General features: G+C 38.9%; 1 protein-coding gene and 1 long non-coding RNA gene across 2 annotated transcripts in view; both read left to right on the forward strand.

Annotated features, from left to right (window-relative positions):
• Nucleotides 1-15765, forward strand: part of GOLPH3L (golgi phosphoprotein 3 like) — a 50897-nt gene that overhangs the window by 2339 nt on the left and 32793 nt on the right. The window contains exon 2 of the mRNA XM_003817295.6: nt 7-201. Coding sequence (XP_003817343.1) covers nt 19-201 — 183 coding nt within the window. The 5' untranslated portion in view covers nt 7-18. The remainder of the gene's footprint in view (nt 1-6; nt 202-15765) is intronic.
• Nucleotides 1334-8303, forward strand: LOC129394447 (uncharacterized). Its single transcript, XR_008621728.1, has 2 exons — nt 1334-1389; nt 6093-8303. It is a non-coding gene; the product is annotated as an uncharacterized LOC129394447 (long non-coding RNA).

A 15765-nucleotide genomic window follows, 5' to 3' on the forward strand; every position in this document is an offset into this window, starting at 1 on the left:
CTCCAGAAACAGGTGAGAATGACCACTTTAACTCACCGGGCCCGTCGCACTGAAATAAGCAAGAACTCTGAAAAGAAGATGGAAAGTGAGGAAGACAGTAATTGGGAGAAAAGTCCAGACAATGAAGATTCTGGAGACTCTAAGGATATCCGCCTTACTCTTATGGAAGAAGTATTGCTTCTGGGACTAAAAGATAAAGAGGTAATGCAGTTAGGTTTGCTAGGCTATCTCAAAGACTATTAAATATTGGAATGTTTTAGGAAGTAATCTAATGGAATATATTTAATAATAAATTGGTCTTAGAATTGTGCTCTAACCATCTGGAAGATGGAGGAGTTGGGACAGTGACCGATACTTGGAGGGTAAAAATCCAGAAGTAGAATTACGTGAAGTGTATTTAATTACAAAATTACTCCAAAATTTTAGAAGATACAGGAGAGGAGGCTATAGTATAAAGTTTTGTACTTGTAGTTTCCCAAGTTAGATTAAAGGCGAAATAATACCGCTTATTAAAGTAAGAACGAGGGCCCACACATTGAAGTCTTCTTCAGCTTTGAGGAGAAATAGTCGTTTACATGAAAAGACAAGGAACATGTGTGATTAGTTGCCTTACAGAAATAAACAATTGGTAGGTTTCTTATAGCAGAAATAATTTTTTATTTTCCTCTGTGCATCTTTATAAGTCAAATATCAACAGTTGGATCAGGCGCGGTGGCTCACGCCTGTAATCCCAGCACTTTGGGGAGCCGAGGTGAGTGAATCACTTGAGGCCAGGAGTTCAAGACTAGCCTGGCCAACATGGTGAAACCCCGTCTCTACTAAAAATAAAAAATTAGCCATGTGTGGCGGCGGGTGCCTATAATCCCAGGTACTCGGGAGGCTGAGGCAGGAGAATCACTTGAACCTGGGAGGCGGAGGTTGCAATGAGCCAAGATTGCACCACTGCACTCCAGCCTGGATGACAGAGTGAGACCCTGCCTCAAAAAAAAAAAAAAAAAAAAATATATATATATATATATACACACACACACACACACACACACACACATATAAACAATTGAGGATTATTTTAATTTTTGAAAATTTTTAAAAATAATTTTAGCTTTTCTCTTTTTTCCCTAAATGTCTCCTTATTTAATGGAACATTTATTTTATAGTACAGTTAGTCTTAAGGTCCTGAGTCTTGTGATATAACTAGAAATTTCCCTGGCTTCTCTACTACTAGTATACATCATCATCCTTCATTTGTAACTTTTTGCTGTGTTTTCTCGTCACACTATTCCCTCATGAAGAAGTTACGAAGGTAACATTTTAAACAATCTGCTTTCTTTCCAGGAAAGCCTTAAATAACCGCCCCCCCTCGCCCACCGCCTGCAAGAAAAGAAAGAGGTATATTTATTACTGGCCTCAGTTTTGAAAACATACAAAATTAGAATGTTATTTTAGATTTTAAAAGTACTAAATTTGGCTTTGATAATTATCCTTAGCTAGAAGTGAATTGGCTGCATACAAGTAGTAACAGCTCTTCTTTTCTACATAATTCTTCGACTTGGAAATACCATTGTTGTTTAGATTTTGCCTTTCATTTATTTACTATTTTCCTTTTTACTTTTTTTCTTGTTAAATTACCAACTTGAACAAAATTTACAGACCAGTTATAGTCCGTGTATTGTTAAAACTAATATTAGAGACATGCTTATGTGTACCTGGCCAAGATGTAGGTATATCAGAAATTCTTGCCCGGAAATATATTTTCCTGTTTGCTGAGAAGTTGATGAGCCTTCAGTTTTATAAAAGGCAAATAAACGAAAAGGCAAAACCAGCTCTCCAAGAGAATGTCAGAATAGGACTGAAGATTAGGTGATATAAATACTCTTTTGAGACGTTTACACATTACCTAGGAAACAGTCACTGACTGTATAAAAAGAGGATATAGAACTAAAAGCTATTTGGTTTGTTTTAGCTTTGAATAGGAATGATTAATTTCCTGCTGACCTTATGCACTGGAATTTTTGCTTTTGGGCTTGTCTTCATGTGTTTATAATGGTTAATATAAATTTTAGGAAATAGAATAAAAAATAAAGCAGCTCATTAAGAGCTATGGCCATGGTGAGTACTTAACATATTGGTGAGATACTGTACAAAATAAGCAGATGGCTGGATGCAATGGCTAATTCCTGTAATCCTAACACTTGGGAGGCCAAGGTAAGAGGATTGCTTGGGCCCAGGAGTTCAAGACCAGCCTGGGCAACATGGTGAGACACCATCTCTACAAAAAATTTAAAACAAAAAAATTAGCTGGGCATGGTGGCACATGCCTGTAGTCCTAGCTACTCAGGAGGCTGAGTCAAGAGGATGGCTTAAGCCTCGGAGGTCGAGGCTTCAGTGAACCAGGATTGTGTCACTGCACTCCAGCCTGAACAACAGAGCAAGGCCTCAAAAAATAATAAATAAGAGCACATAACAATTAACCACCTTTTGAATTGCTCTAATTTTATTTTTGAGGATAGTTAACAAATATTTAGCTTTCATTTGGCTCAGGAAGAATAAAAGACAATAAATCCTTAGGTGTAAATGAATAGAAGAGGTCAAGCTTTGTGATTTATTTAAATAGTAGTAGTTACAAAAGGCCAGTTACATAACTATCTCTAAAAATATTAAATTGATTCCCAACTGTACTTATTTTTTTCTTATCTCTCAAACTATCAATAGATTCATTTAATCAATATTTAATGTGATTGAGGACACCCATTATGTGCTTAGGATTATGCTAAATATTAATACTAAGGTAAATATAAAATAGTATAGTATATGGTCCCTGCCTTCAAGAAACTTGCATTCTAGCTGGAGAGACAAAAAGATACATACTTTTTAAAAGTTAAGTAACCCGAAGGTCCATCAGCAGCAGAATGGATAAAAATGAATCATCAAAAAAAAAAAGAGTCATCCATTTGTTTAAATGAGTATAAATATGTTTTCTATACAGAATGAAAATGAACATTGTTATACAACATGTATATTTCTCACATTATGTTCAATAAAAAAAGCCAAACACAAAAATATACATACTGTATGATTCCATTTATATGAAACTCAAAAAACTATTGTATTTGAGGTTGCATATTTAGGTGGTACAATTATAAACAAAATCAAGCCAGGAATTACTATAGTTTTTAGAATAGTGATTATCTTTTTGTAAGGGATAGGGGAAGGAAAAGGGTGTTAGTAATTAGGAAGGAAAATGAAGAGGATTTCTAGATAGTAACAATTTTCTGTTTCTGGACCTAGAGGAAGTTTCATAGTTTTGTTTTTGTTTTTGTTTTTAAGACAGAGTCTCGCTCTGTCACCCAGGTTGGAATATAGTGGCACCATCTTGGCTCACTGCAACCTCCGCCTCCCAAGTTCAAGTAATTCTCCTGTCTCAATCTCCTGAGTAGCTGGGATTACAGGCACCCGCCACCATGCCTGGCTAATTTTTGTATTTTTAGTAGAGATGGGGTTTCACCATATTGGTCAGGCTGGTCTTGAACTCCTGACCTCTCAGGCGACCCACCCAACTTGGCCTCCCAAAGTGCTGGGATTATAGGTGTGGCCTCCCAAAGTGCTGGGATTACAGGCGTAAACTACTGCTCCCGGCCTTTTTTATTTATTTATTTATTTTTGATACGGAGTCTTGCTCTGTCCCTCCTGGCTAATTTTTGTACTCTTAGTAGGGAAGGGTTTTCAGCATGTTAGCCCGGCTAGTCTTGAACTCCTGATCTCAAGTGATCCACCTGCCTTGGCCTCCCAAAGTGCTGGGATTACAAGCGTGAGCCACTGCACCTGGGCCATAGATCTTCACTTTGGAATAATTAAGCTTTTTACTTTGTTTTGTTTATTCTTCTGTGTGTACATTATATTTCACAATGCAAAATATATTTTTTAAAGTAAACAACAGTAAAAAGCAAGTTTTTGCATGTTAGAATGAGCCAAGGGAGTTAGAGAGAGGAGAAACCATCATGAGATAGAGTAATCCGGGGAAGAATAGAAAAAGGCAGTAAAACAAGCCATGCCTTTAAAAATGGGAGGATTAACATGAATGGAGAAAAGGAAACACGTTCTGGATGAGGGAACCTGAGTGAGCAAAGGTATCATGAGCTTGATGAGTTTGGGAGATAACTGTGAGTAGGCCAGTATGACTGAAGTAGGTGGAGAACAATGGGATTCAAAATCAGTAAATTCGATTTGGACCAGATTATAGATTTTGTTACCAGGCAGAGACTTTTAGACTCTTTCCTTTAGGGAAAAGAGAATCAGCCTAATGAAAACAGCAAAGCCCATTTCCTTTTTGTGTCCAAATTAAGGGCTTAATGACATTTTTATGTTCTTTGTGAGTATGTTTTAATGTGTATATAATTGCTTGTTTTTACATGGTTTGAGATTTGTGACAAGTCAAAAAAGGAAAAAATCCTAAATGTTAAATTTTGTGTCCCAAACTCCCAAACTTTTACTGGAGAGTTCCCTAAGATCCTCTGTTTAGAACCCAGTATTATCATTTTTTTAGAAACTATGTCTCTTTCAAGCAGGCACGGTGGCTCCTGTCTGTAATCCCAGCACTTTGGGAGACAGAAGGATTGCCTGAGGCCAGGAATTCTAGACCAACCTGGGCAACATAGTGAGACCTCATCTCTACAAAAAATATAAAAATTAGCCTGGCATGGTGTCACATACCTGCAGTTTCAGCTACTTTGGAGGTTGAGGCGAGAGGATTGCTTGAGCCCAGGAGTTCAAGGCTGGAGTGAGCTATGTTTGTGACACTGTACTCCAACCTGGGTGACAGAGTGAGACCATATCTTAAAAGAAAAAAAAAATTCTTCTGAGGGGTAACTACCACAGACTGGTTTTAAAATATTAAGCATCTGGCCAGACGCAGTGGCTCACATCTATAATCCCAGCACTTTGGGAGGTTTGAGGCGGGCAAATCACTTGAGGCCAGGAGTTCGAGACCAGCCTGGCCAACATGGTGAAACCCCATCTCTACTAAAGGAAAAAAACAAATTAGCTGGGCGTGGTGACATGCACCTGTAATCCTAGCTATGCTGATGGGAGAATCTCTTGAACCCAAGAGGCAGAGGCTGCAATGAGCCAAGGTCACACTACTGCACTCTAACCTGGGTGACAGAGTAAGACTGCCTCAAAAAATATAAACTAATTAAATTAAATATTAAGTATCATTGTCTTATGAAAACAATCAAGAAATTTAAATATAATTTGAAGAGTATAACCTTTCAAGCACAGTTAAAATTAGATACTATCTCAGTTCAATAACACTGACCTCAACTGAGAAAGTAAACATTGAGCACAAGCCTGACCAAAATAAAATAGGTTTATCTCCTGTTGAAATCAGGAATCTGCTTATTTGTTATTATTGCCTTTGGTAAGAGTTTTGATATAGATTATTAACTCATGAACAGTGTTTTAATTGACTTGCTAATGTATAAAACTTTTCATTTATTAGAATTGTTTCTTAAGTTACCTCTAAGGGGAGTGAGCCAATTACTGCTTTTGACTCCTAGTGGTCTTTTCATTTCTCATCTATTTAATTTGTGGATAATGTTTTTCAACCATCCTCTCTTTCTTGGAAAGCTTTCTCCTAGTAATGCCATTTATTGAATACTTACTACTTACTGTGAAAGAAAAGCTTTTCATCATATTTCTCATGTCACTGTGGTAAAAATTGGCAAGAAGTATTATCCATTGGAAATATGGAAATACATTTTCACTTATTTGTTTAATCACCAAAAATTTTATTGAATGCCTCATATGTCATAGAAAGAGAGAACAAAAACAATTGTCCCTGCTTTTGAGGTCAATTTATGGTTTAGTGGCATAGGGATGGTTGGAGATGCTGGGAGTAGAAGCCAGAAAGTCAGCAGACCATTTCAGAACAATGTGATATGTGTATAAGTGTGTTCTGAGTAGGAAGGAAACACAGAGGAAAAGCACGTAAATCAGATGGGTGGTGGGAAGGAGCAGTAGGAGAGGGAAGAAGAGATGTTGGGAAAGACTTACAGGAGGTGATAACTCTTTTTTTTGTTGTTTGTTTGTTTGAGATGGAATCTCGTTCTGTCACCCAGGCTGCAAAGCAGTGGCGTGATCTTGGCTCACTGCAACCTCCACCTCCTGGATTCAAGCGATTCTGCTTCCTCAGCCTCCCAAGTAGCTGGTATTACATGCACCTGCCACCATCCCCGGCTAATTTTTGTATTTTTGTAGGGACGGGGTTTCACCATGTTGGCCAGGCTGGTCTCGAATTCCTGACCTCAGGTGATCCAACTGCCTTGGCCTCCCAAAGTGCTGGGATTACAGGTGTGAGCCACTGCGCCCCGCCAGGAGGTAATAACTCTTAACTGGAATAAGAGTGAGTTAGTCTGTAAAGAGACAGGTTCTAGGAAAAAAGAACATCAACTGGATGTTCCTAATAATTTCAGTGATGTGCAACTGGAATAACCACAGATGTCTGAAAGCATCCCATCTCCTTTTAATGAACTCCAGTGTTTTAAAACTGAAGTATCAGAGCTGAACATCCAGTTACATGCTTTATTATTTAAGTTTTCTAAAATTGTGAAATACAGTGTATCCAGAAAATTGTATAAAGCACATATATACAGTTTAACAAGTAGTTTGAAAGTCAACAGTCATGTAATCACCAATAGAACAATATCAGCATCCTGAAAGGCTTCTCTTATGCCTGCCCCTAATCGCATGCTGCCCACTTTCCTGTAGTTTTGACATGTATGTATATCCCTAAACAATATATTTTAGTTTTGCCTGTTTTTAAACTCTATTTTATTGGGTTAATATTTTAATGTATTCTTTTGATCAATATAATGTTTGTGAGATTTGTCCATGTTGTTGCATATAATTTAATCCAGTTCATCCTGATTAATATTTCATTACATGAATATACCACTATTCATTCTATGGGTTAATGCACATTCAAGAGTTCATTATGAACAGTGCTGCTAAAATTCTCCTGGTACTTGTCAGTTATCTTTTTTCAAACAACCTACTATTATCCACTATACGTATGGGAATTATACGTATGAAATTCATATGTATTTTTAATTATAAAGTATGTTAATGCTATGCTTTTTCAAGCTGCTGATGATCCTCCATCAAGTATAGTTCATCTTTATTAGCAATAGGAGATTAGAAGTAAAAGCTTCTTTAAAGCTGGTAAAAAAAATTCACTAATCAAAAAGTTTTTTTTGAGACAGAGTTTCGCTCTTGTTACCCAAGCTAGAGTGTAGTGGCACGATCTTGGCTCACCGCAACCTCTGCCTCCCGCGTTCAATTCTCCTGTGTCAGCCTCCCGAGTAGCTGGAATTACAGGCATGCACCACCACGCCCGGCTAATTTTTTGTATTTTTAGTAGAAACGGGGTTTTACCACGTTAGCCAGGCTGGTGTCGAGCTCCTGACCTCAGGTGATCCGCCTGCCTCGACCTCCCAAAGTGCTGGGATTACAGATGTGAGCCACCACGCCCAGCCCAAAAAGGTTTTTAAAATCAGTCACAGTCAGTCAGTGTCCAACTTGTTGATTATTGGCTATGAATGAAGAAAATTGCCCTCCTTAAAAAGTGACTCAATCCTAAAGCATTTTATTATAATTAAAATATTAATAGCAGGCTGAGCAAAGAACAAGACCTTGTCTTAAAAAAAAAATTAAAAGTCTAATTTAAGTTACTACCTGGTCTTTCCTTTTAGTTTCCTAATCGCGCAAAATGAACAATAAGTCTCCCAGTAGCTACTGCGATTGTGAATAGGGCAACTGTATCAGAAGGGCTTGTCAGGTTTTTTTCTTTAAACATAAGCTGTTAAATTAACTTTTGGTTTTTATTATATCCAGGCATATTAACCCCAAATAACTATTTACTATTGGTGTAAAAGGAAATAAACTGGAAGACCAAAGACCTGTTTTAATAGTAGGAAAATATAGCTTAAACTATTTCATTAAGATCTTCTCCCTAATTCTCCCAATCCCCAAATGCACACAGTACTCTCCCAAAATATAAAATATCTAGTATTGATATTGAGACAAAGCTGCCCACTTGAATTTGGGATTTTTACTGTAACCACTGTGCCTATAAACTTGCTGTCAGCCATTTCATCACTTTTGCCTCCATATTTTGTTTGTATAATTTATTTTCAAAACATTTTGCAGTTTCTATTGTTTAATCCTGCAAGGCAGGTATCATTCTCTTTATAGGAGTCAAAGTTAAATGATCATTTGGGCAATAAATTGTGGAATTTACATTCAAACTGACTCTGCAACTGGGCGTAGTGTTTCACTGCCTGTATTCCCAGCAGTTTGGGAGGCCAAAATGGGAGGATTACTTCAGGCCAGGAGTTCAAGACAAGCCAGGGCAACAAAATGAGACCCAATCTCTACAAAAAAATGAAAACAGCCCTGCGTGAACCTATAGTCCCAGCTACTCAGGAGGTTGAGGTGAGAGGATCACTTGAGCCCAGGAGTTCGAAGCTGCATTGAGCTATGATCACACCACTGTGCTCCAGCCTGGGCCACAGAGCACGACTCTGTCTCAAAACAGGAAAAACAAAACAAAAACAAATATCTGACTTTGCAGTTTAAAAAGGACATGCTGGCTGGGTGCGGTAGCTCACGCCTGTAATCCTAGCACTTTGGGAGGCCGAGGCAGGCAGATCATGAGGTCAGGAATTCAAGACCAGCCTGGCCAATATGGTAAAACCCCATCTTTACTAAAAATACAAAAATTAGCCGGGTGTGGTGGCATGCACCTGTAATCTCAGCTACTCGGGAGGCTGAGGCAGGAGAATTGCTTGAACCAGGGAGGCAGAAGTTGCAGTGAGCCAAGGTTGCGCCACTGCACTCTAGCCTGGGCAACAGAGCAAGACTCTGTCTCAAAAAAAAAAAAAAAAAAAGACATACTTACAAAGCAAGTTTCACATGTTTCTCTGTATTTCTTCCTGAAATAAAGAGAATTGTTCAGGATCGTTAACTGTTTAGTGTGACCCAAATAATTTCACCTCCTTGAATAGATTCATATGGATTTTATTTTTTATATTTATATTTTTATTTTTTGAGATAGACTCTCATTCTGTTGCCCAGGCTAGAGTGCAGTGGTGCGATCTCAACCCACTGCAACCTCCACCTCGTGGGTTCAAGCAATTCTCTTGCCTCAGCCTCCTGAGTAGCTGGGACTATAAGGTGCATGCCACCATGCCTGGCTAATTTTTTATTTTTAGTAGAGACAGGGTTTCACCATATTGGCCAGGCTAGTCTCAAACTCCTGACCTCAAGTGATCCACCTGCTTCAGCCTCCCAAAGTGCTGGGATTACAGGCATAAGCCACTGCATCTGGCCAGATTCATATGGATTTTAATTTATGCCTCCTATTAAGATAAAAGATTATTATGTTTCACAATAATATTTGGCATATGAGTTATTTTTCAGGTCTTATCCATATCTTTCTTGTTCAAATGTTTAATACCCCAGCAAAGCTCACTCCTGGAAAAAGATTTTGGGATCCTATAAAAAACATTAACTAGGCATCAATAATGTCAGAAAAAGGGAAAATACTACTGTAAGGAATTCTGAATGATTTTATTAGTTTTATTTTTACTTCAAATTTTCCATTCCATTGCCTCAAATATTGAGGAAATAGGAAAATTCTATACATTATTTTTCTCTTCTCCTTTTTCAAACAAGATATTCTAGTCATAAAGGGCAACAAGTCCAAGTAAGAAGTTTGAATAACCCAACTGGCAAAAGGAAGATATGTTTAACGAATAAGTAAATAATATTTAATTATAATTATCATATTATCGCTGGGCATGGTGGCTCACACCTGTAATCCCAGCACTTTGGGAGGCCGAGGTGGGTGGATCACCTGAGGTTAGGAATTTGAGACCAGCCTGGCCAACATGGTGAAACCCCATCTCTACTAATAATACAAAAATTAGCTGGGCATGGTAGTGCATGCCCGTAATCCCAGCTACTTGGGAGGCTGAGGCAGGAGAATTGCTTAAACCCAGGAGGCGGAGTTTGCAGTGAGCTGAGATCGCACCATTGCACTACAGTCTGGGCAACAAGAGTGAAACTCTGTCTCCAAAAAAAAAATTTAAATAATCACATCAGAAGGTCTAGTGTACAAATAGTCATTATTTTTCTTGTCAGTTCACTCTTCAGCTATAGATTAGAACCCATGTCACACATGTTCCTTATGGAAGGAGGGAGACACTATTATACTAAAATGAGATAAATATGAGTAAGCAAATAGTTATTTTTTCTTGCATCTTAAAGCTTAAAACCAAGGCTGGGCATCATGTCCCACGCCTTTAATCTCAGCACTTTGGGAGGCTGAGGCAGGAGGATTGCTTGAGCCCAGGAGTTTGAAACGAGCCTAGGCAACATAGTGAGACCCTGTCTCTAAAAATAAATAAAACATTAAAAAAGCTTAAGACTAAATGAATAGACAAGCCTCTTCTAGATTTTTCTGTGAGAGTAGGATTATATTAGTTTGCTAAAGATGCCCTGCTAAAATACCACAGACTTGGTGGCTTAAATGACAGAAATTAATTTTCTCACAGTTCTAGGGATTAGAAGTCCAAGATCAAGATTGATGGGTTTGGTTTCTTCTGAGACTTCTCACCTTGCCCTGCAGACTTCCTGCTGTGTCCTCTATGCAAATGCCTTCCTGGCGTCTCTAGGTGTCCAAATTTCCTCCTCTCAAAAGAACACCAGTCAGATTGGTTTAGGGCCCACTATAACACCTTCATTTTACCTTAATCACCTCTTCTAAAAGCCCTATCTCCAAAGACAGATGTATTCTGAGGTAATGGGGGTTATAACTTCAACATATGAAATTTGAGGGGACACAATTCAGCTCATAACAATGATTTAGAAAGGTTTTAGAAAAAATAGGTTATGAAGATAATTGCATATTTATTTATGTACATCCGCCCGAAGGACAGCTCACTCTCAGGAAGTATCATTAAATTGTCTAATGATGTGATTTTTTTTCTTCAGCTCAAGTCAGCCAACATTTATTGAGTATCTCTTTTTTTTTTTTTTTTTTTTGAGACAGAGCCTCGCTCTGTCACCCAAGCTGGAGTGCAGCAGCGTGATCTTGGCTCGCTGCTTCCGCCTCCTGGGTTCAAGCACTTCTGGTACCTCAGCCTCCCGAGTAGCTGGGATTACAGGCTCCCACCACCAAGCCCAGCTAATTTTTTTTTTTTTTTTTGAGACAGAGTCTCTGTCGCCCAGGCTGGAGTGCAGTGGCGCGATCTCGGCTCACTGCAAGCTCCGCCTCCCGGGTTCACGCCATTCTCCTGCCTCAGCCTCCCGGGTAGCTGCGACTACAGGCGCCCACCACCACGCCCAGCTAATTTTTTGTATTTTTAGTAGAGACGGGGTTTCACCATGTTGGCCAGGATGGTCTCGATCTCCTGACCTCGTGATCCGCCCGCCTCGGCCTCCCAAAGTGCTGGGATTACAGGCGTGAGCCACCGCGCCAGGCCAATTTTTGTATTTTTAATAGCGATGGGGTTTCGCCATGTTGCCCAGGCAGGTCGTGAACTCCTGGCCTCATGTGATCTGCCTGCCTCGGCCTCCCAAAGTGCTGGGACTATAGGCATGAGCCACTGCACCCGGCCTTGAGTACCTCCTTGATGCAAGGCACTGAGAAAAGTAAGGAAAATATAAAAGTAAGTAAGATGCGCTTATCTTCCTACAGAAGCATAGGGATTTGATAGAGGAGAAAAGATATTTATGCAGTAACCATACAGCTAGACACAGTATGTAAGTACTAGGAGAAAGGTACCAAAAAAGTGCTATAGGAACATGGAAAAGGAAGAAAGTCCGTGCCAGTTATTCTTTATTTTCTCTGTTTGACCTTACCTATTCACAGTTGTCCAAGAAGTTTAAGGTAGGAATGGCAAATAGAAAAAAATACTGAATCAAAGGGTTTGAGGTTACTGTATTCTCTTTTTTATTTGTTTTCTTTTTTAGTTAGTTTTTAAAATTTGTCTAAGATATAAAAGTAATTTTATTACTTTTTGATATTTTAAAAGTGAAATACATTTACCCTAAGAAATTCAGACAGAGATCTACATGAGAACACTTTTTTTTTTTTTTTTTTGAGAAAGAGTCTGTCACCAAGACTGGAGTGCAGTGGCACTATCAGGGCTCACTGAAGCCTCACCTTCCCCAGGAGCAGGTGATCCCCCTGCCTCAGCTTCCCAAGTAGCTGGAACTACAGGTGCAGGCCACCACGCCCAGCTAATTCTTTGTAATTTTTATAGAGCTGGGATTTTGCCATGTTGCCCAGGCTGGTCTCAAACTCCTAGACTCAAGTGATCTACCTGCCTCAGCCTCCCAAAGTGCTGGGATTACAGGTGTGAGCCACCGCTCCTGGCCCTCCATGAGAACACTTACTGGGATGATAGAAGTGTTCCAGATCTTGCTTGGGGTGTGAGATAACATGGATATATGCTTTTGTCAAAACTCACTGAACTTAACATCTATGCATTTCACTCTATGTAAATTATACCTTTTTTTAAAGGTGTAAAGAAGAAAATAAAAACCACCTATAATCTTGCTTTCCAAAGTTAACTACTGTTAAAATTGTAATATATATCCTTATAGACTGTTTTCAGTGCATATATATGTATACACAGATGCATCTTTTTTTTTTTTCTTTGAGACATTGTCTCCTCTGTCACTCAGGCTGGAGTGCCATGGTACCTGCAGCTCACTGAAAGCTCCACCTCCCAGGTTCAAGCAATTCTCATGCCTCAGTTACCAGAGTAGATGGGATTACAGGCGCCTGCCACATACCCGGCTAATTTTTGTATTTTTAGTAGAGACAGGGCTTTGCCACGTTGGCCAGGCTGGTCTTGAATTCATGGCCTCAGGTGATCCACCTGCCTCAGCCTCCCAAAGTGCTAGGATTACAGGTGTGAGCCACCATGCCCAGCCACAGATGCATAATTACCAAAAAATTGATTATAATCAGACATACCATTTTGTAGCCTTCTTTTTCCAAGTATTATAATGTGGACATATTTTATGCCAATGAATATAAACATACCCCATTATTTTTAATGGTTTCATAGGATTCCATTGAATAAATGTATATTATTATTAACTTTAAGGTTAGTCTGCAACCTCCCTGAGAGCAGGACTGTGTTTTCCTGGCTTTCTAAGCCCCACTTCATCTGACTAACCTTATTTCTCGCTGCTTAGTCTACTTACCACTCCAGTCCCATTTGTCTATTTTATATATTCCTGCCATGTTTCCTTCCCATATTTTGTTTTAAAGCCCATCACAAATCCAGCACTGAACTTTACATTCTCTGAATTCTCTTGCATTTATCATACCTCTCAGTGTGCTTAGTAACCATCTTTTATTTTCTAATTTTTTTATCAGCAGTGGATAAAAGCACAGGCTTTGGAATCAGACACATCTACATTCAAATCCCGGTTCTACCACTTATCAGCTATATGACTTGGGCTCCATTTTCACATTTTTTCCCTTCATTCTTATTTAATAGAGATAATATTGACTTAATAGTGCTATTGTAGGATTAGATTAACTAATTATATTTTTAAAAACTTTTTTTTTTGAGGCGGAGTTTTGCTCTTGTCACCCAGACTGGAGTGCAGTGGTGCGATCTCAGCTCACTACATTCACCTTCCAGGTTCAAGTGGTTCTCCTGCCTCAGCCTCCCGAGTAGCTGGGATTCTAGGTGTCCACCACCATGCCTGGCTAGTTTTTGTATTTTCAGTAGAGACAGGGTTTCACCATGTTGCCCAGTCTGGTCTTGAACTCCTGACCTCAGGTGCCTCGGCTTCCCAAAGTGCTGGGATTACAGGCATGAGCCACTGCGCCCAGCCTGATTATATAAAAATTTTAACTCAGAGCATGACACATGTAAATGCTCAATAAATAATAACCATTATTATTATGTTTTTGTTGTTGTTTAAACCATTAGTCTTGGCTCTTAATTAAATGGTCATTTTCTTATGGCCAGAGAGACCTTAGTTGAATGCTGGGCATAAATAGCCACTTACATGCTTTAAAGTAAATATCTGTAGGATAGCCTTAAACTTTCAAAGCAGTAGTTTCTTATTTTTTGACTTGAAAATGATCAGTTGAATCAGCTCTTACAAACTGAGCAACCAATGCCTGACCTTAGTTATTGGAACAAGAGGGCACTGAAAAATGTTTCCTAGAAGAGAGCCTAACCTAGTATTCTTAGTAATCTTTGACTTTTGTTTCAGTGGTCTCACACATAGGATGAAAAAAAAAGTAAATACGATTGTTCACTATTTTCTTACTTGGATAATGTATAATCCTTTAAAAAAAACTCTTAATTTACTTGGGGATATAATCTGGGGGATAGAAAACCCACTTGATATCTGAATTAGTTCTGTGTGGCTTCTAGGGATTTTAGATGAATTATTGAGGTGTAGAGGAAGGGTAACAGTTCATTTTGTTTTCATATACCTCTCTCTGGGTACTGGTGATAGTTCCAGAGTTGGAAATACATGAAAGAATTCTTGCAGTCTTAGATCTGCACTCTTTGCCATTGATACCTCCTTTCCATTCCCATTTTTGCTTCTTTATCTTATTACCTCCAATCTAAACTGTTGCAGAAGCGTCCTGTTGAAACTCCCTACTTCTCTGGATTTTGTTCCCTCTGCTAAATAAGGAATCATTTCTGTGGAGTCTAGCTCTTAAATTCATCTGAATTAGGATTCGATAAAAATTTAGCAATAATCATTTTATTCTTTTTTTATTATTATTCTTTTTTTTAAATAGAGACAGGGTTTCACTGTGTTAGCCAGGCGGGTCTCGAACTCCCAGCCTCAAGTGATCTGCCTGCTTCAGTCTCCCAAAGTGTGGGGATTACAGACATGAGCCACCACACTTGGCCTTTTTATTATTATTATTATTTTTGATAACAGTCTCCGCTCTGTTGTCCAGGCTGGGGTACAGTGGCACGAACATGCCTCACTGCAGGCTCCACCTCTTGGGCTCAAGGGATATTCTCACTTTGGCCTCCCAAATAGCTGGGACTACAGGCGTATGCCACCATTGCCTGGCTAATTTTTTTTATTTTCTTGTAGAGACAGGGAGTTTCACTTTGTTGCCCAGGCTGGTCTCTAACTCCTGACCTCAAGCAGTCCTGCTTCGGTCTCCCAAAGTGCTAGGATTGCAGGTGCGAGCCATTGCGCCCAGCCCTTTTTATTATTTCTAACCAGCTTTAAATTTTGGCTAATTAACTTTTGAGATAAGATTTGTGACTGCATGCAATTAAGTTTTGGGGTCTTTCATTTTGGTAATAGGTGAGGAACTTAAATGTCTGCCAGAAGACTAAATTCTAGATTTCATTTTCAACTTTAATCTAGAATTTCTGCCTAGTAGAATAGTGAGAAAACTGTGCTGTGATTTCTGAGCTTCTGTACATTGCTATTTGGGGTAGTGCTTTGGGTTGGTCAAGTAGAATACTGCAGACATAATACCACTGCCCATTCTATGTATGCATCTAATTGTACTATTTATGCTTATGTGACAAATCTTTCTCAGCACTATCACCCTTTTAACATTTTCACTCATAAGAAAGATTTAAGGGAATAATACCAGTCTTAAAATTGTGAAGGTTCACACAAACTTGTTTTTCCTGTTTGTTTTAGGAAAAAATGCTCTTGATAAAGAATTTAAGCAATAGAGGGAAG

The sequence above is a fragment of the Pan paniscus genome, chromosome 1 (assembly GCF_029289425.2).
Source record: "Pan paniscus chromosome 1, NHGRI_mPanPan1-v2.0_pri, whole genome shotgun sequence".
Lineage (NCBI taxonomy): Eukaryota > Metazoa > Chordata > Mammalia > Primates > Hominidae > Pan > Pan paniscus.